The following is a 23,600-nucleotide window of genomic DNA, read 5'->3' on the forward strand; positions in this document are numbered from 1 at the left end:
TAGGGAAATACAATTCTTGAGAACCAGGATCTCTAGAACTGGAAAGTTTTTCTTGGACTCCGTAGCTATCCAAGTTACGAGGTTCGTCTTTCCAATGCGCAAATACTTAAGCCCTTTGAAAATAACTTCACTGCTTAGATCCCAAAGGTCCCCTGAGAACGCATTGTCATCCAACTTGAGTACCCCAAGCTGCTCCAGCGATCCCAATACAGTCATGTCGCTCCACTCAAACAATGTCCCGGACAAGGTCAACTTTCGTAGCCTTCTTGGAAACTTATCCAATATTGGGACCTTTAATGCTTCCTCAGAGTTTCCATGAAGCTTCAAGTTTTCGAGGCATTCTAGCATTTGAAGATTGTTGAACAAGCAAACTTTTTGAGTTTTGTCAAGAAGTTGTAATAAATTCCCACGAACACCTAACTTTTGGAGTTCGGGAGTCATGTTGAAGATTTCGGTCGTGCAACTTCCAGGTGATATGGTAGAAAGTGTGCGGATAACTGTTTTTTTAAGGCTATGCTTGGAATTGGCTGTTTTGGGAGGAGAGGGTAATTGCATAGAGGTGTTAGTATGCACATACCTTAGATTTTCCATGTTCCATATGCCCCCATTAATGTGTAGGGTTTCTTGTGTGGTTTTGATCACTAGAGTCTCCAAATATGACAGATGTTCGAATGCCTTGGGGAGGGAATCGATATCAACTGTGACAGCAAGGTACCTGATACGACTGTCTTCGGAATAAAGCTCAATCGGCAGGGAGTTAAATTTGAGGGCTTCAATATTCAACACCTTAAGATATTTCATGTTTTGAAGGATGTTTATCAACTGCAGCACTGGCACCGAATGAATCTCATCACTCTTTTGTGAGGAGGACAACAACAAAGAACTAACAAATCGATCATCATATTGAAGTTGATCCCTCCTTTTGGGTAAGAGATTGGAGAATGAAGTAGATGAATGAAGGTAGTAGTAGCAACAAAGACGATTCAAAATAATTCTTGCATTTATTCTTCGCCCCTCATCCATTACATGGAATAACTTTTTCCTTTCAGCTTCACTTCTACAGAACTCATGTAATGTGTCATGAATGACACATGTTTTGATTTGACCATCTGCCCTTCTATTTTTCACCATCACAAGATTTCTATCCACAAGAACATTCAAATAATTTAAAGCTCCCACTTCTTTGTCTAAAGGGTATCCCCACTCATCATTTGTTGGAATGAAATCTTCAGCCATCCACATATGAATTAACTTCCAAGCAGCAATCTCATGTCCCATGGGAAAATATGCAAAATATAAAAAGCAAATTTTCAAATTCTCGTCAACCAAATCATTGTAGCTCAACTCCACTAGCTCATGGTAGCTTTGACCTTCTCCATTAATGTCTAGAAGCGGATTATCAGCCAATCGTTGCCAACCTGCAACAGAAGTTATACAATTCCGTAGGATACCAGTTAGCAATACTAGAGCATGTGGCAATCCATTGCACTTTTTTGCTAATTTTTTCCCAACCTCTTCAAATACTGTGTCACGGCTTCCCTCTGTACCAAAAACATTTTTTTTTATTAGCAACCAACCATCATCATTGTTTAACTTTCCTAAACTATGAGATTTCCAGGTGGAATCCACTGCATTGTCGTTCCGGGTGGTTACCAGGACTCTACTCCCTCTCAAATTTTTAGGGAATGCATCTTTTAAAGAATCCCAGTCCTCTTTTTCCCGCACACTGTCCAATACAATCAAGTATCTTTCATCCTCTAATAATTTCTTTATTTTAGCTTCCAACACATCTTCTGAAGCCGTGCTAAAGTCTACTGTTTGCTTGGAAATTTGATGTAGAATGTCAATGAATTTTTGCTTTCTATGAAACCCTCGTGAAATATGAATCCAAACGCAATGAGTGAAATATTTCTTGATTTCCAAGTCTTCAAATATCTTTAAGGCAAATGTAGTTTTTCCAGACCCAGCATTCCCCACAATTGGGATGACAAAGAAATCTTTGGATTCTTCCACTAATCGAGTTTTTATGGTTCTCAAATCATCATTAAAGCCCACTATGTTATTTTCAGCCTGAAAAATTAAAGAGTAATATTAATCAAGTGGTGGTGGGAATTCAATTCCCAATCGTTAGTACAATTCAAGGAATATAACTAATTAAGTTTGTCAAGCACGTGCTTAGATGGCACGCCTGTGACCCTCTTTAAAAGAAGGTCACAAGATTAAAAAAAAAAAAAAACTAATTTTTATTGAAACAATAGTAAGGAATTGAAAGGAGCACTGAAGATAAACCATAGCTTCTATATTTGCAGTAAATTTATGTTCAAATCTTACTTCCACATTCAATTCAGCTAGATCAAAAGAATTTATAAGGGCATCCATTTTTTTTTTAAACTACAAATCTACAATCTTATGTATACATACTCAAACCTGTGACCTTTTGTTTGGAATAATAACAATGATACTAACAAACCATAAGGTAATTGGCATAAAGACTACATATACTTATGTATACTCTCCTTAACAACAAAATTATAACTTTTTTTGCAAGATTAACAAATACAAAGTACTTGTTTTTACGCACTCATAACAAAAGAACAAATTTCAATTTTAGTCATTGATTCATGTAGTATAGTCGCATTTAGTCTGCTCTTTTAATTTGTCATATTACTTCATTGATTTTTATTTATCTAATTTTCCAAAATTAGTTCTCCTTTTAAAAAATTAATTATTCTACAATTTCATAAATATGACTAATATGTAATTTAACCATTCAATTAAAAGAGTAAAAACGGAAAGAAATTGCATGTTTGACAATAGACTTGAATGATAAAATTAAATAGTGAAATGACAAAAGTAAAAACACATGACTAATTGTGACAAATAAATAAAAGTTAATGATGTAATGTGACAAAATTAAAAGATTATGACTAAATGTGACAATACCATAATAGTCAATCGTGAAATTTTCTAATAACAAAATTAAGGAATTCACCTTGAAAGTTGAACCAAGTTAAATTCGTTTTGTAAACTTTAATTTTTATTTTTTATTTTTTATTTTGTATAAATAAAATTAATATATACAAAATATATCATTAAAAATCTCGATCTTTTGAATGACACTCATATTGTTGTTGTTATTGTTATTTTAGGGGGGAGCTGAGCTTGTTTCAAACATATTGAAATTATATCCTTGGTTGTACTGACTTGAATGTAAGGAGTCTCGGTTTTTTTTTTTTTTTTTTTTTTTTTTTTTTTTAAATAGTAAATATATATGAATTGGAATCCAAATAAACAAATAAATAAATAGTTTAAGGAAAATGCAATGGCAACGATTTTAGTCCATTAATTATAATCATATTGTAAATTCAATTTATGAATTATTATCATACACAAATTTTCCCTTTAATTATGTGTAAAGGAATAGTTTTAATCCACCACTAATAAATTATGTTAATATTAATAATAAATTTTAAAATTTTAAATTATTGAGAAACATCTTAACTATTTTTCATTTATATCATCATTTTGTATTAAATAATTATTAACCATTGATGAGGTTGATAGTCACATTTTTTTTCATTAAAGTGTAGCTAAAACTTTAAAATTGTTTTAGTTTTCAAGTTTCCTAAATATAACTGGTTGGAATAAATATTATGAATTTAAGTACTTTGTTGTTTTCATGTCAATAAATTGAAGTGAGTCTTCAATCTATAAGCAATTTAAATTCATGTCATTTTCATTTTCTTTATTAAAAAAAAAAAAAAAAGTGTTTTGCAAGCACATCTGGTTCAGACAAATCAACCGTGGGCAGAATATGTTCTTCAACCGTGGGCAGAATATGTTCTTCAACCGTGGGCAGAATATGTGCTTGTTCCAGTCCCGCCCATTGCTACGATTCAGCACACACTGCCCAAACCGGCCCTGGCTCTCACTGACCAGCCGGAACCAGTCCAAGTCGAGCACGCTGAACCCACTGAAACAGTGGTTGCCACCCGTCCCCGAGGCCAGCCGAGGGGGCGGTCTACGAAGTCAACGGTCCGGTCGCACACCATGGCTACTCAGAGCTATCCTCAAGCTCCACCTTTGGCTCTTTCTGCTCAGGTTTGCCCTACTAAATCCACTTGTTATACACATGCAGTAAAACATGGTAAGTGGCGCAAGGCAATAGACAAAGAGTTTAATGCACTTATTCAAAATGAGACTTGGTGTCTTGTTTCATTATAGTTAGATATGAATGTTATTGGGTGCAAATGGGTTTTTTCGCACAAAAAGGAAAGCTGGTGGATCAATTGAACGACACAAAGCAAGGTCAGTGGCCAAAGGATTTAATCAAGTACCTGGACATGATCTTTTGACACATTCAGCCCAGTGGTCAAACCCACAACTACCAGATTACTTCTATCTTTAGTTATATCCTCTGGTTGGGTTGTTAAGCAGCTTGATGTGCTTTTTTGAATGGGAAATTATCTGAAACTGTTTACATGAAGCAGCCACTTGGGTATATTGAGAAACAGTTTCTCAATCATGTTTGCCTGTTGAAACGTTCTCTATATGGATTAAAACAGGCTCCTAGAGCTTGGTTTAATCTCTTGCATGCATTTCTGATGTCACCCGGGTTTAAAGCCTAAAAAATAGATGAATCTTTATTTTACTACTTGCAAGATTCAGCCTTCATTTATGTTCTTGTGTATGTTGATGATATTCTTATAATGGGTAGTGATGAGAATCTTGTTAGTACTCTACTACCAAAATTATCAACTGAATTCAAGATTAGAGATCTTGGTGAACCTGGTTTCTTTCTTGGGATTGCAAATGTTAAGTGTGGTGATGGAATTTTGCTTTCTCAACAAAGGTACATGATAGATATTTTAAAACGTGATGGTATGACAGACTGTAAATCATTAGCTACTCATATATCTGTTTTGAAACCTACTACATTTGATGAAGTTTTATATGATGATGCTACACAGTATAGGAGTTTCGCTAGAGCTATACAGTATTGATGGAGAATAATGTAATGGGCCTGGCCCATGTAGATTAGAGAGTGTGAGCCCAAAGGGATGAGGAGGGGGAGCTCACACCCATGGGCTCGCATGCATGCCTGTACGTACGCTTGGACCTTGCAAACATGCAGGCACGCGTGTATGCAGGGTGGTTGCATGCGTACAAGGTGGTGGGTGCGCGTATGGATGACAGTTGCATGCGTACAAGGTAGCGGCTGAGCGCAAAGGTAGCGGTTGCATGCGTACAAGGTGGTGGCTGCGTGTACGGATGACAGTTGCATGCGTACAAGCTGGCAGCTGCGCGCACGGGTGGCGGTTGCATGCGTACAAGGTGGTGGCTGCGCGTGCGGGTGGCGGTGGCATGCACGCTGTTGGAGACTACGTACATGCATGCATGCGGGTGGAATGGCGTCTATTGCATGCATGCGTGCGCAGGGTGGCGGCTACGTACATGCATGCATGTGGGTGAAATGGCGACTAGTGCATGCATGTTGCGCACGGAAGGGCAGCTGACGGAGGGCGGTGCGTATAGGAACAAGGATCCCGGGAGAGTGCGCGACAAAATCGGTCTCATTCGAGTAGTTGGGGGTACGTGCGGAGAAGGGAGGACACGTGTATGGTGGGAGCTGGAGGCCTGTAGATGTCGTACACGTGGGTGGTATGCGGAAGTCCTGAGAGGGTATAAAAAGGGGGGGGGGGGGGGGGGGGGGGGGGGCTACGGCCAGTTTAAGACAGGGGGGAAGAGACACAAAAGACTTGGTAGCTTGGCGGTCTGAGTCTTCTCCCTCTCCAAATTGGTCAAAGGATCGATTATGGTATTATGCATGTAATTCAGGTTTTTGTCTATTCGTTTATTTCCCTTTTCACCGTATAACTTTCCTGTACTATTATTTAGGGGCCTGTGACATTGGGCTTGTGCGCGTTTATGTGGGCCTCGCGCCCCACTGGTAATAATAGCTCTTTCATTCCGTTTTATATCTCCTATACTCGGTTTATGGTGGCCCCGGTCCCAATAAAACCAGCAAGTATCTTACAATTACACGTCTAGATCTGTCATTTGCGGTCAATCAACTCTGTCAACATATGCATGCTCTTACGGTCTCTCATTAGGAGCAATTAAAACGTGTATTGAGGTATGTCAAGGCAACATATGCTTTTTCTGGTTCTGATTAGGCTGGTTGTCCTGAGAATTGTAAGTCAACTAGTGGTTGTGCTATTATTCTTGGATCCAATCTTATATCATGGGTATATAAGAAGCAAAGAACTATTGCTAGTTCTTCTACTGAGGCCGAATATAAAGCTCTAGCTTATGTCTGTGCTGAGGTACTTTGGATTCTCTCTCTGTTGCGTGAAATTGGCGTGACTAGTGTGTCTATTTACAAGCTGTGTGTGATAATCTTAGTGCTACATACATGTGTGTAAATCCCATTTTTCATACTGGCACTAAACATGTGAAAATTGATTATCAATTTGTTAGAGACATAGTTGCAAATGAAGATATCCAGGTTAATTTTATTTCAACTAAAAATCAACTCGCAGATATCTTCATTAAAAGCTCTACCTGGTCCTAGATTTGCTTTTCCTAAAGACAAGCTACCAATTACTACTGTACCTTGTGTTTGAGGGAGAGTATTAAGACTCTATGTATTTGAGTTAAATTATGACTCTCTATCCCAGTCTTTTTGAGACTCTCCCTTTATATATACTTGTAATCTGTACATTTATAGTTCTCATCGATGTCATAGGAACCCTCCCCTTGATCATAAATTATCCAAGCCAAAGTATAAATATACGTAAATAACTTTATTGCTTTTTTTTTTTTTTTTAAATGGTAGAAAAGTTAGAACTTTCCTTTGCCACCTAAATTTTTAATTTGGAGCTTCCAAATGAAAAGTTTTTCATCCCTTCTAGATAGAAAACTTCAGAACATATAAATTTAAACAAGAATCTAAATTTAGTACATGCAGTAAATTATTTAAAGAGTTAATTCCAGCATTGGTCCGACTATATTCATTTTTCAAAATTAATTTCTGACTTTTAATTTGGACACTTTATATCCCTTGACTTTCAATTTCTTTCTAATTGAGGTCTTTTCGTTAGATTACGGTAAAATGTACTTTAAATGAAAGGATAAAGTAGTTATTTCATCTGCCTAATATATAATTCCTCGTATTTCTTCCTTGTATACGCGACTTCGAACATCAGGTTCAATTAATTGCTTAATCCCTAATGGAATTTTGTTCTTCGAGTTGATTTAGGGATTAAGCAATTAAGTGAATCTGATATCCGAAGTCGCGTATATAAGGGAGAAATACGAAGAATTATATTTTAGGCAGATGAAATGACTACTTTACCCTTTCATTTAAAGTTTAATTTACCGTAAACTGATGAAAGGACCTCAATTGGAAAGAAATTGAAAATCAAGAGACGTAAAGTGTCCAAATTAAAAGTCGGAGACTAATTTTGAAAAATTAATATAGTCCGAGTATCATTGATGGAATTAACTCATTATTTAAATTAGTATATGGAGTATCATTTTTAACGAGCAAGCTAAGGTTCATTATAAAATTAAATGTTTAAAAGCATAATCTGAGTAGCCTAGACATAAATTCCAATATCGATGTAAGTGAATATGATAATCATGCATTATTGTAATTATTGAAATAAACAATTTGAAATATGATCATTTGACAATATATATATATATATATATATATATATATATATATATATATATATATATAAATCGGTTCTCGTGTGGTTGTGCGATTTAATCTGAGCTATTCATCTTGCTTTAATCAACGTCCAAGATTATCAAAATTAAAAAAAAAACGCGGTGGCAATTTTGTAATTTTTGTATCTAGGTCAAAATTAAGGTGAGTGGTTTTGTGATAAATGTGAGTGAGTCTTGTGCGTAATGTGCGTGAGTTTTGTGCTTAATGTGCGTGCGTTTGTGCTTAATGTGAATAGTTGTTAAAACTTAAAGTGTGTGGGCTTTTGTGCTTAAGGTGCGTGAGATTTGTTCTTAAGGTGAGTGAAGTTTGTGCTTAATGTGCGTGGGATTTGTGCTTAATGTGTGTGGGGTTAGTGATTAATGTTAGTAGTTGTTGAAACTTAAAGTCTGTGAGTTAATACTTAAAGTGCGTCTGTTTAATGCTTAATGTGCGTGAGGTTTGTGCTTAATGTGCGTGGATTTTGTATTTAATGTGCATGAGTTTGTGCTTAATGTGAGACATTTTAAAATCTTAAGTGTGTGAATTTTGTGCTCAATGTGCTTTGTTCTTTGCTTAATGTGCCTAGTTTTTGTACTTAAGATGAGTGATTTGTGTTCTTAAGGTGTTTTGTTTGTGGACTTAAGGTGCGTCCAACCGCACAATTGCACGGGAAGCATCACCTGCACCTGAACCCTTCCATATATATATATATATATATATATATATATATATATATGTGTGTGTGTGTGTGTGTGTGTGTGTGTGTGTGTGTGTGTGGGGGGGAAGGGATCAGGTGCGGGAGGGGGTTTTCCGTGCGGTTGGACGCACATTAAGCATTAACTAATGCATTTTAAGTACACAACACATGCATATTAAGCACACAAACAAAACACCTTCAAAACACAAACTCACGCGCGTTAAGTACAAAACTCACGCATGTTAAGCACAAGCCTCACACACCTTAAGCACAAAACACACGCACCTTTTAAGTTTCAACAACTACTCATATTAAGCACAAAACTCAACGAAACTCACGCATGGAATTGCAATTCCCCTATTTTTATGGAATTAAAATCTCATGTCCCCCCCTGGAATTTTAATTTCTGGGATTTTAGGAAGAAAAAAAAATAGTGATGAGTCAAAATTACAATTTCCTTTTGTAAGTTAAAATTAATGTCTAACAACAACAATGGACATTTTTGACTTTATGCTACTTATTCCCTTTCAATTCCCATGTATATCAAACATTGGAATTGAAATTCCCAGTAATTCTATTTATGTGAACCAAACACTGGAATTTAAATTCCCACTTTATTCCAGTAATTCATCTCCCATGGAATTACAATTCCTTTCCCACGTAGTTCCCCCTCTCCACACTTTAAACACAAAATTCACGCACCTTAAGCATAAAACTCACGCACCTGAAGTACCAAACTGACACACGTTAAAATCGCACAACCGCACGGGAAGCACTTAAATGCACGGAAACTTAATTCATATATATATATATATATATATATATATATATATATATATATATATATATATATATATATGTATATATAGTTTTTGCGGTACCTTGGCGGGGGGCGGTTTGTACTCCAGGAGGTATGTGAGATCTTTTCCATGGTCTTTGCCAATCGTCTTCACCTTTGCGCTAATAGATTGAATCTCAGTGGCATACATATTGAGCTTTCCACGAAATAGAATCTTATCGAAAGATATTGCCCAGACATTCTCTCCATTATTCTTCTCCAGTGCAAAGTAGGTGGCAACCGCATCATTGGCTTCATTCACAAGTGTTCGAAATTTTATCAATATTAATCTCAAAACACGGTCTTCATTGGCCTTCGGATTCTTGCAAGCTTCCACCAGTTTCTCGGTAAACGTTTTGATGTGTGAGGTCATGTCCTTTACCTCATACTGGTTGTAATTGCCTGCTTTACACCTCCCACTATCACTCTGTCAAAGACTATCGGTCTCTTCATCTGTGAAGAAATAGAAAATTCAAGACATGTAGGGTAGAGTATACAAGGGGTGCACATGCTCAAATCATATATATAATAAACTATATAAATTAGTATAACCCCGAGCTATACTTATATACATTTATTGTTAGGAATAATTGTTAATAAATTTTCATGATGCTAGTCATCATTTGTTTGCAGGGTATTTGGTATTTCGATAGCGATTACTCAAGACACAATATAGGAAACAAAGCATTTCTAATCAACAATAAAGCTATCAAGAGACCAAAGGTAATTTTGGAGCTAACAAAAAACATGATCAAGATCAAACCAAAGGAATTGCCACATTATTAAAAAATGGACTCAAAACTGAAGATGTATCCTTTGCAAAAGGTTTGAATTTTTTTTATTTTTTATTTTTGAGGAAAAAAGGGTTTGAAGTTAAATTTATTAAGTACAAGATAATTTTGTAGTAGTGATTAGGCACGAAATTTGCAATTTTTAATATAACTCAAGGACGAAAAGTGCAATACCAATAATAACTTAGGAATGAAAAGTGGGCGTGACAAACACCCATGAACAAATTCTACAAATACTCTATAACTCAGGGACGAAAAGTGCAACACCAATGATAATTTAGGGACGAAAAGTGAGCATGACCAATACTCATGGACGAATTCTACAATTACCCTATAACTTAGGGACAAAAAGTGTAATTTTTCTTTTAGGATTGTTTAGAGCAAAAAGATAATCCACAAAATCAAGAAAATGCATTAAATCTGTAAGACTAAGACATCATGTAGAAAGAAGACAGGAAGATGGAAAGTAATAGGAAGATTATATTTGAGCAGAAGAATGGAACTACAAAAGAATGTCTTAGAAGAAATTCTAATGAATATTAGAAAGTTGATCTGACAAACAAAAAAGATGCCTATGGAAAAAAGATGCCAAACAAGGAGATGAAATAGGTAGATTGATGATTGAACGGAAAGATGTTTAGTAGATAGATGAAGAAGACAACAACAACCAAAAAAATAGTATTACAAAAAGTTACACAGAAGAGAGATAAGATGCAAGAAGCCGATGAAGTAAATGTTAGAAAAAATAGTAAAAATGACATTGTAAGTGACTATTCTTTGGTACAAATATATGTGAGGATTTGGGTCGAGTTAAAGTGGTGTATAGTCCTGGAGGATTAGGCAAGGAAAAGAAAATGGAGAAAGGGAGACGGCAGAAGAAAAGGGAAGAATTTCAGAGAAAGCAGGGAAAATTTCAGAGAAGATTAGGGAGAAATTGTATAAGAAATAGAGAGTAAACATTGAGAATTTCATTCAAAATCTACATAATTCCTATTGAGTATCCTCTGAAAATTTAAAGGAAACAACCTAACAAGAAAATAACAAAATTTCATAACAGAATAGCTAAATTCCGATTAAGAGCCACGCTGCCAACCCCTTGATGATGACGCCACTGATGAGCTCAATTACATCAAATTTACCATTGGAATCATGACAAGTGGATTCAGGTTCTTCATAGTGTGATGAAGATATCAATATATTGTATGCTCAAAACGGATAATAGTTGAATAAGAAATTGATTTTCAAAATAGACCTATTTGAATTGGAAAACAAGGTGAAAAAACTTATAATAAGTAGCATATGTCTCACATTGAAAAAAGAATGGGATTTGCACCCTATATATATATGAGGCCTTTTTAAAGGGATTTTAATCGTATAGCATAGAGGCTCTCTCGCATAGAGGGTGGCGCAAATCAAATCCAAAACAAGCTTTCGGAGTAGAATCGTGGAAAGAATGTTTTGGTCGACTCGTACTAACCACTTGCTTTTCATATCCTGTGCTTGTTACTATTCGGAAATAATCTTTTCGTAGGATTCTTAAGGACATAATGTTGTATATCCTATATATGACAGCAAAACATTCTTAAAAAAAAAAAACAAAAAAAAAACTTCTCACTACTACATATGAATATTATTAACACAGATCCAAGGTAGATTTTACAAGATATGGTAAGTACAAGTTGAGACTGACTGACAGCTATCTAGCTATCAAGTGCCATAACAAGTTTGAACAAGCCTTTGTCTTAATATCCAAAGAGTCAAAATGAAATTTTGAAAATGTTCAGAGATTTTCAAGTCTCAAAGTCTCAATTCAAGTATAACTGTCTTTATCCCTGCAAACATCTCCCACTCTCAAAAATGGATCCCACTTCCACATCATCTTATTTGCAAATCATCTCCTATTCACACTACATCCCTACAAATCTCTCTCACTCTCAAAAATGAATCCCACTTCTATTTTATATTATATATATAAAAATAAAAAAAATTAAAAAAAAAACTAAATAAAAGTACAGATTTGCAGGCAGCCATGCTGCCTTGCAATACTAAAGTACAAAGAAGGCTGCCTCTTTGTACTTTGCAAACTTGCAAAAGATGCAAGTTTGTATTACACATCATATAACAAAAAAAATATAAAAATAAAAAATAATTCCATGTGGCATGCCAAATAAGATTGCAAATGGGTACACTTGCAGGGGTAAGTTGAGCCTAAATAGAGTTCAAGAATTTCAAGAATATTGAAAAGAACAACTAAGATTATGAACAAGAACAAGATTAAGCTGAAAAGTTTTAAAGTTCTAACAAAAAACATCAAGAAAAGCTTCAAAGAATCTACAAAGCTCCAATGCAAAATCAAGATCAAACTTCAAACCAAAGTTTAAAGTTGAAGAACAACCTTTAATTTGGGTGTATCAAAGCCAGGAGATAGACTACTTGGGGAAGTAGAAACTAGAGTAGAGTAGAAAATATTAGTGAAACTTGTGAAAAGCTAACAGTTTGTGGCTAGCTTGATGTAGTTCATTGTTGTAACCGTAGGATATATATGATAGTTTAAGAATAGTTTTAAATTTGTGGTACCTGAAGAGCTAGCAGAACATTGTTTTTGTAGTTGGTGAGGGTTTCAAGTTCCTTTTCGTGTTCCTGATAAATCTTCTTCATCTTTGTCCTAACAGACTGGATCTCAGTCTCACAGGATTTGACCTCTCTTCTATAGCATGGTACCAAAAAATTTGTGAATGCTTTGTCTTCATGCTCCTCCCACAGGTCATAGTAGTTGTTAAACGCATCCTGGGCTTCATCCACAACAGTTCGGAAGTTTTTCACTATCAAAACATTGACAGATGCATAAGGGTTGTTGTAAGCTTCCACGAGCCTGGCGTTAAACATTTCAATGTCGAAGATCAGATCCTCAAGCCCCGAATCTAGGCCATGATGCTCACTACTCCACCATGCTACATCATCAACCAGCCTGTTTACCGCCATGCTCAACTCTTGCGCTACAACTATGTCCATGGCTGCCGTCAATGGTCCCTCTCTCTATGAAGAATTAAGAATCAAGTCATACAGTAATTTTGTAGTTTAAAAAAAAGTAATGTACCCACCAATTTAAAAGTTCAAAAATGATTTTCACTTTCTTTTACTGGATCCAATTAAATTAGTATTGATTGCATACATATATTAATTGTTTTATGGCGTATTATATATAATAATGAATGCTGGAAATCACCCGGCAGCTCAACTGGTCATAGATGTGAAAGTTTGGAAGAATGATCAGGGATTGAGTCTAGGGTTCTTTGTGCGCAGTGAGCAAAGGTCTAGTCTTTTGTGATTCATGTTCAGTTGAGTTACCATGATTTACATCCTCCCAAATGTTCTGTCGGGTTAGGGTTCAACCTTTTTGAAGAATGAATGCATGGAAATGGAGAAGATACACAATTAATTAATAATTACCTGTGGTTGTGAGGGAAGAGAGGTTATGATGAGCTGGAATCCACCGATTTTGAGCTTTCCACTGAGCTGTTTTGCGGAGTTAACTGCAGTTTCACTCACGTGAAACAATTCCATCACTTTAAGGGTAGATACGTTAGCAAATGCTTCTGGAACTCTTTCTATAACGTTACAATTTTGAAGGACTAGACTTCGTAAAGTAGGAAAGCTATTCTCACTAGTGACCTTCCAAGTTATTAGGTTCGTCCTTCCAATGCGTAAATATTGAAGCTGTTTGAAAACAACATCATTGCTTAGTTCCCAAATCTCCCCCTTGAATGCATAGTCATCCAACTTTAGCACCTCAAGCTCCTCCAACAGTCCCAATACTCTCATGTCTTTCCACTCAAATAGTGTGCCGGAGAAACTCAACTTTTTTAACCTACATCCAAACTTGTCCATCTTGGGAACACTGAACACTTTATCATACTGCCCATAGAGCTTCAAGTTTTCAAGGCACTTCAACATTCGAAGATTATTGAATAACCAAATATTTTGCTTTTCCTCAACAACTTCTGATAAATCTCTTTCCTCTACAAATTCTAAAAAAGTATTTTCATCTATGAATTCTGGTAAATCGCTTTCCTCTACAAATTTTGATACTTTCTTTTCCTCTAGAAGTTCTGATAAATCTCTTTCCTCTAGAAATTCTGATAAATTTCCACGAATGCCCAATTTTTGGAGGTTGGGGGTTCTACCAAACATCTCTTTTGTGCAACTTGTGGGCGATATTGTGGAAAGTGTGCGGATATTTTTTCCTCCAGAGTTAGTTTTGGGAGGAAAGGGTAATTGCACTGAGGTGTTGGTGCATACATGCCTTAACTTTTCCATGTTCCATATCCCTCCTTCAATTTGTAGTGTCCTTGCTGTGGTTTTGATCACTAAAGTCTCCAATTCAACCAGATTTTTGAATGATTTTGGGAGGAGGTTGAGATTTCCTGAGATAGCAATATACTTGAGAAGATATAACCTATAAACCTCCTTTGGCAACAAGCCGTCGTTAAACTTGATGTATTCAATATTCAACACCCTAAGAAGAGGAAAGGTGTTTGGGATGGTTGCTAATTGATCTTGTGCAAGAGGAATCTCACTCTTTTGTGGGGAAGACAAAAACAAGGAATGGATATGTTTGCCAAATGGAGATGAACTTGTCATTTGGTCATACCAATTGAGGAAGAAGCCAGATGATTTTTTTTTGTCATCATTTTTGTCTGTAGCAAAAGAGTGGAAACAAAGACGGCGAGCTGAGCAAGTATTCTCATCTAACATTTGTTCCTGATCCATTACAAGGAATAAATTTTTCCTTGCAGCTTCACCTTTGCAGAACTCGTGCAATGTGTCATGGATGCGGCATGTTTTGATTTGACCATCTGCCCTTCTTTTTATCACCGTCAAAAGATTTCTATCAACAAGATCATTCAAATATTTTTGAGCTTCAACTTCGGCATCTATACGGTATTCCCACTCATTTATAGTTGGAATGAATCCTTCAGCAATCCACAAACAAACCAACTTCCATATAGCAATCTCATGCCCCATAGGAAAATATGCAAAATACAGTAAACAATTTTTCAACTTCTCATGAGGCAGATCATTGTAGCTCATTTTAACTAGCTCATGGTAACTTTGGTCTTCTCGATTAATTTCTAGATGCGGATTATCAGCCACTCGTTGCCAGTCCTTAGAAGTTATACATTTTCTTAGGATACCAGCTACCACTACTAGAGCAAGTGGTAATCCCTTGCATTTTTTTGCTATGACTTTCCCAACCGCTTCAAATGATTTGTAACCGCATCCCTCTGAACCAAAAACATTATTTTTAATAAGCAACCAACCATCATCATCACTTAACTTCCCTAAATTATGAGATTTCCAGGTAGAATCAACTACATTGTCATGTCGGGTAGTCACCAAGACTCTACTTCCATTCATGTTTTTAGGGAATGCAGTTCGTAAAGAATCCCAATCTTTTTTTTCCCATACGTCATCCAATATAATGAAGTATTTTCGATCCTTTAAAAGAGTCTGAATGGTGTCTTTCAATATTTCTTCCGACTTGGTGGTTAAGTCTTCAGTACTCTTGGTAATTTGATATATGATGCTGGTGAATTTCTGTTTTCTATCACACCATTTTGAAACAGGAACCCAAATACGAATCGAATTGTTGAGAATGCTTAGGTCATCAAAAAGCATTGAGGCAAATGTAGTTTTTCCAGTACCAGGCATCCCAACAATTGGGATCACAATAAAATCATCGGACACCTCTAACAAACGAGCCTTTATGTCTTCCAAATCTTTTTTAAAGCCGAATACCTCGTTTTTCTCCACTATTGGTCGAGCCTAAACATTTAAAGAAAAACAGTTAAAATAAATAAATAAAAATAAAATCATTACTGATCATCAAGTGCTAAGAACAATAGAACATAATAACAAAGATTTAAATTTAGAACAAATTGCACTTTTGGTCCTGTTGACTATTAGGGTATTGATAATTTGAGTACGTGACTTTCAAAACTCTCAATTTAGTCCTTTATCTATGCAATTATTAGCAGATTTGGTCCTGTTGGCGAAATTGCCAGCCAATTTTGACCGGAAAAACGTAATTTGATTCGAATTTTTTTTTGATGAGGGTAAAAAAGTAATTGCAAGGGAAAATAAAAGGGGGGGGGGGGGGGGGGGATTCCTCCGGTCGCCGCCGCCCTCTGCCAAGAAGATAAAGAAATCTCGACATATATCATCACCTGCTCTTCTGCAAACTCCAGGGGGAGTAGAAAAGTCGGCGCCAGCAACCACCCTCCTGCTTCAACTGCAACTGTTTCAGTTACTACATGAGCTACTTGGTGAGGTGAGACTCGTCGCCCAACCGGCAGCTCATCCACGAAATCATCGACGCTTATGAGGACAGCCTGTAATTGCAGAGCAAGAAAAACAAGAGAGAGAATAGAAGAAACAAGGCTAACAACAATGGCGTAGAGGAGGAGGAAGACGAAGTCGGAGGTGAGTTTAACCTCCGCCGAGCACCGTCGCGCCAACAGCGGCGACGACATTGGCGTAGAGGAGGAGGAAGACGGCGAAGGATTGTTAGCTTTCTGGGAGAGAGAATTTGGACCTAAAAAATCTCTCTCAAGGTCTCTGCTCATCATCATCTTCATCGTCTCCTTTTTTTTTTTTTTTTTTTTTTCTGGGTTGTGTAAAATATGCCTTGTCGCCGGTGAACTGTGCGCAGTGCCTAGCCATTGCCGTCGGGAACAACTTCCGTGGGTTCTGCAATGAGAAGAAAGGGTGATGGGTTTTATATAGCAGTTGCTATGTCCGACATGAGCTTTATACCTTTTACTTCCCTCCCTCGATTCGTCGAAAAAATCCACTGTCGCCGCATGGGAAGCAAGGAACTACCGTGTGAATCGCCGGAACGAAAATCACAAAGCGTTTGAACAAAAAACATCGTCTGTCGCTGCAACGAAGAAGAAGGGAGGAAAATGGAGAAGAAGGAAGAGTGTGAAAGGACTACTTTGCCCCTCTGATTAATTAATTAAAAATGATTTAAATTTTTCCGGCCAAAATTGGCCGGCAGGACCAAATCTGCTAACAATTACATAGTTAAAGGACTAAATTGAGAGTTTTGAAAGTCACGTACTCAAATTATCAACACCCTAGTAGTCACAGGACCAAAAGTGCAATTTGTTCTTTAAATTTATTTGCAAATGACAAATCACTTGTATAGTTGATTTTATGACTTTTGGGTAATCAACGGCTTGTCAACACTACCATCAAAATAACGAGTATATGAGAAATATAAAAAATATATATATATAGACAGAATAAATCCCACTAGACTACAAAATATAGAAATATTCCTAAACTGCCCCATATTGGAGTCTTTGCTACATTGGGAATAAGGAGCCAAATCCACTAAACTACGAAATAGGCCCAATCCTCTAAATCTCCTAATTTGTTTCGTATTAGGTATTCTTCTTGATCTTTCTTGGTCCAATTATTTTCTTGGGGTGGACCCTAAATTCAAGGCCTTATGTTTGATCGGTGGCCTTGTGGGTGATTCGACCGGTCTATGTAGTATACCATTCATCATCCAGTCCCTCACTTTCTTGTGATTTTGTAAAGTCGATGTCTCGAGAAAGTATCTTAGGAAATATAGTTCGTTCTTCGAAATATCCAACCGATTCCCACCGTGTCTGACAAGTAAGTTTGATGGTGTTCTTCCACGAAATTTTCGACCGGTCACTAACAGGGGTTACCGACCAAGTCTTCCGCGAGTTCTACCATTTTTTGTGGGTTGCACGAATACCGAAGAGCAACGGTCACATCCTTCCTTTCCACTTGGCTGCTAATGTGGTGGTGCCATGTGTCACTTCTTTTTTCACGGCTCTTCCCTATAAGTACTTCCTTCCATCTGCCTTGGGGTTCATAAATCGCTTTGTTGAAGCACTGATCGGTCAACTACTTCAAGGAGTTCTAGACCTGCTTGCACTCCCCATCCAATTTGGTTGCCTTTGCCTTTGGGTCCATCGTAGTGGGGACCATCATTCTCAATGTAAGGTCACGATGTAGGGCTTCAGGAAGCGTACTGTGGCCTCCACTACTACAGGGTGGGGTCCGTCTTGACCGGCCGGTAGACATTCAGCGACCAGTCTTGATGATGACCGCATCTCTTCTTCTTGGGGGTCTTCTTCTGGGAGTTGGGTCGGGTTAGGGTTTCACGCAAGTCGTTAGTGGACCAATCAGATTGGGCTAGTCAACGAGTAATAGCTATGTTTTAGGGTTTGGGGTTTGTGTTTGGGTTTACTAAGAAGGAACAAATGTAAGTTTTTACTATTGTCCTCACGGATGACGCCAATGTTAGTTTTATGACTTTTGGGCATTCAACGGCGGACCAACACTACCATTAAAATAACGAGTATGTGAGAAATATACAATGTTGCTAAAATCGTGTCTATGCGCTAGGTGGCGCCGGTCGCGTCGAGGAACGCCGGAATCGGCTTCCTCCGCAGCCGGCTGCCTGGGTGATCTAGGCAGTCGAACCCCGATTTTTTTTTAAAGGTTATTCGCCAAAACGACGTTGTTTTGGCGAATAACCTTGAAAAAAAAATAGGGCGCCTAGCGTCTTTTGCAACACTGAAATATATAGAGTATATAAAGAGAATAAATATTTTGTATTAATGATAATTACTTTTCCTTTTTCCTATATGAGCCGGGGGGGGGGGGGGGGGTGATGGATAGTATTTATACAACTTTTTTACATTGGGAATAAGGAGTCCAACTAGTCTACAACAAATTATATTGTGGACCGCGGTCCAAAAATGATGTCATTACTTTAAGTAAAGAAACGACACCCGTTTCGCGCCGTTCCGCAAAAAGTAACTCTGTTATTCAGTTTCATTTTGTATACACTGCAATTTCATTTCAACACAACTACAGTTTCATTTCGATATAACTACAGTTTCATTTGATATTATACACTCAAATATGTGAAAAATGTTATTTAGTTTCATTTTATATACACTATAGTTTTATTAAAACACAACTACATTATCATTTCGATATAACTACAGGTTCATTGCACAATATACACTCAAATATGTGAAATGTTATTCAGTTTCATTTTATATACACTGCAGTTTCATTTCAATACAACTACAGTATCATTCTGATATAATTACAATTTCACTGGACAATATTCACTCAAATATGTGAAATTGTTATTCAGTTTCATTTTGTATACACTGCAGTTTCATTTCAATTCAATTGCAGTTTCATTTGATAATATAAAAATAATACGTGAGGTAGTGTCAATTTAGATATACTGTAATTTCAGTTAGTAATTAACACACCAAAAAATGCGCGCTCCGTTAACTGTAACGGCGCAACATTTTTTTACTTGAAGAAACGACGTCGTTTTTGGACCGCGGTCCACAATATAATTGCTGCTAGACTACAAAATAGGCCCAATCCTCCTAATCTCCTCATTTGTTTCTTATTGGGTATTCTTTTTGGACTTTCTTGGGCCCCCTATACAGTTTTTTTTGGCCAAGAGCCCTATAATAAGGTATATAAATCCCAAAGTTTATTTCCATAATTTACCTGGTTAATAAAATTATTTAAATTTATTGGGTGTTAATAAGTAATAAAATGAAAACACTTTGAATAATTTGTTGGTCACCTTTTTGCTTGTTGTATATAGAGTTAATTCCACCAAAGTCCTATGTATATGGTGGCAATTTCAAATTTAATTCTAGACTATTGTTTTTGTCATTTAAGATTCCAAACTATTATTTTTTGGACACTTTTAGTCATTCTTATAACTTTTTCTATTTTTAGTAAAGGCAATTTTGTCTTTTCATATTTTGTTTTTGCTATTTTTTCGGTTTCAACCGATTTAATTGGTTTAGAACTTTAGGTAACCTCTGATTTTTTGTAACTATATTTTCAATCGGTTTTTAGTAAAATTCTAAACCAATTAAACCAGTTGAAACATGAAAAATAACAAAAGAAAAATATGAATAGGCAAAAAATGCCCTTACTATAGGGAGAAAAAAATAGAGTTTAAATAGAGAGAGAAAACATTCAAAGTTGTTAGAAAGAAAATGTTGAAATCTTGGGGTTGATGGTTTGTTAGGAACACGTGTATTTAGATTTTGATGATACCAAACTAACTAGGAATGTAGACCCCTCTTTGCTCTCCTTGTTTTGCATCTTTCGTGTTAGACGAAAGTTGCCACAACTCACCATGTGATTTGTGCTTAGTAGTACATTTACACGAATCAAAGTTATGTTTAGTGAATTAGGTTTACTTGAAGAAGAAAAGATCAAGAGAAGGCCGAGAGAACAACTAAGACCGAAAGATGGAAGGGTCTAACTCATGTAAACAACAAATGATCAGGAAATCATTTGACCTGAAGAGAAAAATGAAAGATAAGGACAATCTTTTGTGAATTGTTTTCGAGACTAAAAGTCTAAGTCAGACTTGAATAGACAATTTCTACATGTGAACAAGAAGAATGTTTGTCTATGTCTCACAGTTGAGCAATCATCCTAGACAAAAGGAGTCTTAGGAATGATATTCACAAAAACCAAGGAGCATTAAATGATTTGTACTTTTGTCAGTGAAAAGGGACAAAAAGACAAACAACTTTTTCTACCAACGGCTACACAGTACAGCCGCATTAAATGTTTCATGCCCAGTGGTTTATACACACTTGATAATAGGTTTGAATTTTCATCTCCCTCCAACAGATGAATTTTTTCTCACCTATAAATACCTCTCTTCACCACTGAGGAAGATGTTGGTTTTTCACTCAATTTTCATCTACAAAAGCTTTGTTAACAAGTATCATCCAAAAGCTCTCAAAAACCGGTGTGTTGTTGTCAAGTTTTTCAAAGAGATCATCTAGACTTCAAGTCTTCACAACACAAGGAAATCTTGCAAATTTATATTTGAAGATTCAAACATCATCAAGTCAAGATTTCACAAGTTGGAGAAACATAATCAATTCTTTCCAACACTCAACTCTGAAAAAGATGTTGATAGAGGCGGAGTAAACTCGAGGAGTTGAAAAACCTACACAAGTAGCTGTCCGGCTTAGTGATCAAGGAAGCTAGCTTGTTTAGTTTGTACTAGGAGTGATAGTGCAAACCCTTTCACGAGTTGTGAAAGAAGAGTGGAGTAAGCTTTGTTAACAGCCGAACCACTATAAAAATCGCTCTCTCACTCTCTCCCTACTTTCGTTTATCTATCTATCTAGCATTGATTCATATTGATCAAACCCTAAGATTTTCATAACGAAGTCGTGCAAAGAACATTCTAAAACAAATTCACATTTTTTTTCCGCTGTGCATAACTTCAGAAAGGAGTTGTTTTAAAAATTTGAGTAGAGTCTATTTATCCCTCCCCCCCCCCCCCCCCCCCCCCCTCTAGACTCTCTCTTGACCCTACCAGGACCAATAAGTGGTATCAGAGCGGTTACCTTGAACGGTAAATGCTTCGCTTTATACAATTATGTACAGTTTTATACAATTATGTACATCCGAAACATGGAATTTATGTGTATTATGTTAAGAGTTTATGTGTATTATGTATTATGTTATATTATGTGTATTATCTTTTCAAAAAAGAGTACGTTTATTTTAATTTGTTATACAATTATGTACATTCTTTTATACAATTATGTACATTTTCGAAACATGATATTTTTTTTAAAGAAAATTAACAGCTGACAAGGGAAAGCGAAATTTCCAAAAAAAAAAATTTCTAAAATGAAGTCGTTTTGCACCATGGCGCACAATGCAATGTGCGCCCTAGTGCACGATATAAATTGCCTTTGCATTACCACACAATCTCCTCTCTTATTTTCTCTCTAATTCTTCTCCCATTTTTCTTTCCTTTTTGTGGGCCCACTCCTTCCATTCTTACATATCATCTATTATTTTATTTACTTTTCTACCATTAATAATTTTAACTTTATAATTATAATTTCAAAATTTTATTTTAATAACATAAATTTTTAATTATAAAATATAATTTCATAAATTAAAATTCTTCTTCAAAATTTTTTGTCGGAACAAATTAACATTCCAAATCGAATACAAAATTTTAAAAATAAATTTAAAAATAGAACTTAAAAAAATAGAATAACAAATAAAAAATACAAAGCAAAAAAAATAAAATTTAAGTCGTTGAATTTCTTGATTTTTAAACAATTTTTTTTTTTAAAATTTAAATAGTAAAACAGAAGGTAAGGACTCTACACATTTAATGGCACGTGGCCAACCCGCGCCATTTCATTGGCTCATGTTGGCTACGCGCCACGGGTAGGTACAAGTTTTTTCCGGAGTAAACTTTATCTCTCCCCTTTTTTCTCCATCCAATCATTTTTCCCCTCTTCTCCCCTATTTTGTATACATTGGAGATCGATGTCCTAACTCCTAAGCAATCTTGGTTGAGTTACTTCTGAACACCAAATAAATTGGTTGAGCCTGAATGATTTCTTTTTGTACATCAAGCTATTGGGTCAAATCCAATGAGACGTTGGTAAAAAGAAAGTTTTTTTTTTTTTTTTTTTGGTCTTTCTTTCACTTTGATCTCTCTTCTTGTAAGCTTAAAACGCTGATTAAAAAGCAATACTGATGAGGGTGCTCGGTTTAAAAGCATAACCTTCCCAACTTATCCATCAATCCCATACATAATAATGTGAAATAGTAGTTGTTGTGGTACGTACCTGGTGGAAAGTTTTCAAAGCCATGTCTTCGTCTTTGATTTCGTACTGCATGAGGTATTGAAGTTCTTGTTCGTGCTCTTGCCGAATTGCATTCATCTTTCTCCTAATTGACTGGATCTCGCTCGCATAGGCACTCACCTTTCCACATAGTGGAATCTTATCCAAAGATTTTGACAAGGCACTGCCTCCATGTTTCTTCTTCAGTACAACGTAGTCCGCAATCGTATCCTCGGCTTCATTCACAACACTTCCAAATTTATTCACTATTAGTCTCAAAACTTGGTGGTCATTGGCCCTTGGGTTCTTGGAAGCTTCCACCAGCCTGGCGTTGAACATTTGGATGTCGGAGGTGAGATCTTTTATCTCAGAATTTATGCCACGAACCAGCGACACATTGTCCGACACAATTCGGACCAACGAGTTTACCCCCTGTGTTACCAGTTCCTCAACCACTCCGTCCACTATCGTCATTTCTCTCGCACTTTCAGCCCGGAATGTCTCTCTCTCTCTCTCTCTCTCTCTCTCTCTCTCTAAGTGAAGAAATAGGAAATGCAATTATGCAAGTAATGTGTGAGAGGTGCAAATTCTTCGAGATATATGGGCCTTATGGGGAGGATAAGATGTGAATGGCAAATTACAAGTTCAGACATTAAATATGCATTTCAGTTTCATTTCAACACAATTACAGTATCAGTTTGATATAATTACAGTTTCATTGGACAATATACACTCAAATATATGAAATTGTTATTCAGTTTCATTTTGTATATACCGCAATTTCATTTTAATACAACTACAGTTTCATTTCAATTTATTGCAGTATCATTTAATAATATAA

General features: G+C 36.3%; 3 protein-coding genes across 3 annotated transcripts in view; all 3 read right to left on the minus strand.

The window, feature by feature from the left end:
- Positions 1-23,600, minus strand: part of LOC109181374 — a 289,298-nt gene that overhangs the window by 3,699 nt on the left and 261,999 nt on the right. The gene's annotated exons all lie outside the window — the stretch shown is intronic.
- On the minus strand, positions 1,354-9,693 carry LOC109181379 (disease resistance protein RPP8-like). The gene is made up of 3 exons (XM_019331129.1): positions 9,296-9,693; positions 1,513-2,070; positions 1,354-1,418 (listed from the first exon to the last, which is right to left on the minus strand). The coding sequence occupies exons 1-3, from the start codon at positions 9,623-9,625 to the stop codon at positions 1,386-1,388; spliced, it is 921 nt and encodes a 306-aa protein (XP_019186674.1). The 5' UTR covers positions 9,626-9,693; the 3' UTR covers positions 1,354-1,385.
- On the minus strand, positions 22,528-23,370 carry LOC109181382. The gene is made up of 2 exons (XM_019331132.1): positions 22,763-23,370; positions 22,528-22,698 (listed from the first exon to the last, which is right to left on the minus strand). The coding sequence occupies exons 1-2, from the start codon at positions 23,231-23,233 to the stop codon at positions 22,543-22,545; spliced, it is 627 nt and encodes a 208-aa protein (XP_019186677.1). The 5' UTR covers positions 23,234-23,370; the 3' UTR covers positions 22,528-22,542.

The sequence above is a fragment of the Ipomoea nil genome, unplaced genomic scaffold, assembly GCF_001879475.1.
Source record: "Ipomoea nil cultivar Tokyo-kokei standard unplaced genomic scaffold, Asagao_1.1 scaffold1043, whole genome shotgun sequence".
NCBI lineage: Eukaryota > Viridiplantae > Streptophyta > Magnoliopsida > Solanales > Convolvulaceae > Ipomoea > Ipomoea nil.

Coding starts and splice junctions, on each gene's coding strand:
- LOC109181379 (XM_019331129.1), bottom strand. CDS start 9,625: ATGACCTCACACATCAAAACGTTTACCGAGAAACTGGTGGAAGCTTGC. Junction 2,071..9,295: donor ACAAACCGCCCCCCGCCAAG/GTACCGCAAAAA, acceptor TTAATTTTTCAG/GCTGAAAATAACATAGTGGG. Junction 1,419..1,512: donor GTGACACAGTATTTGAAGAG/GTTGGGAAAAAA, acceptor CTTCTGTTGCAG/GTTGGCAACGATTGGCTGAT.
- LOC109181382 (XM_019331132.1), bottom strand. CDS start 23,233: ATGACGATAGTGGACGGAGTGGTTGAGGAACTGGTAACACAGGGGGTA. Junction 22,699..22,762: donor CTTTGAAAACTTTCCACCAG/GTACGTACCACA, acceptor TAAGTTGGGAAG/GTTATGCTTTTAAACCGAGC.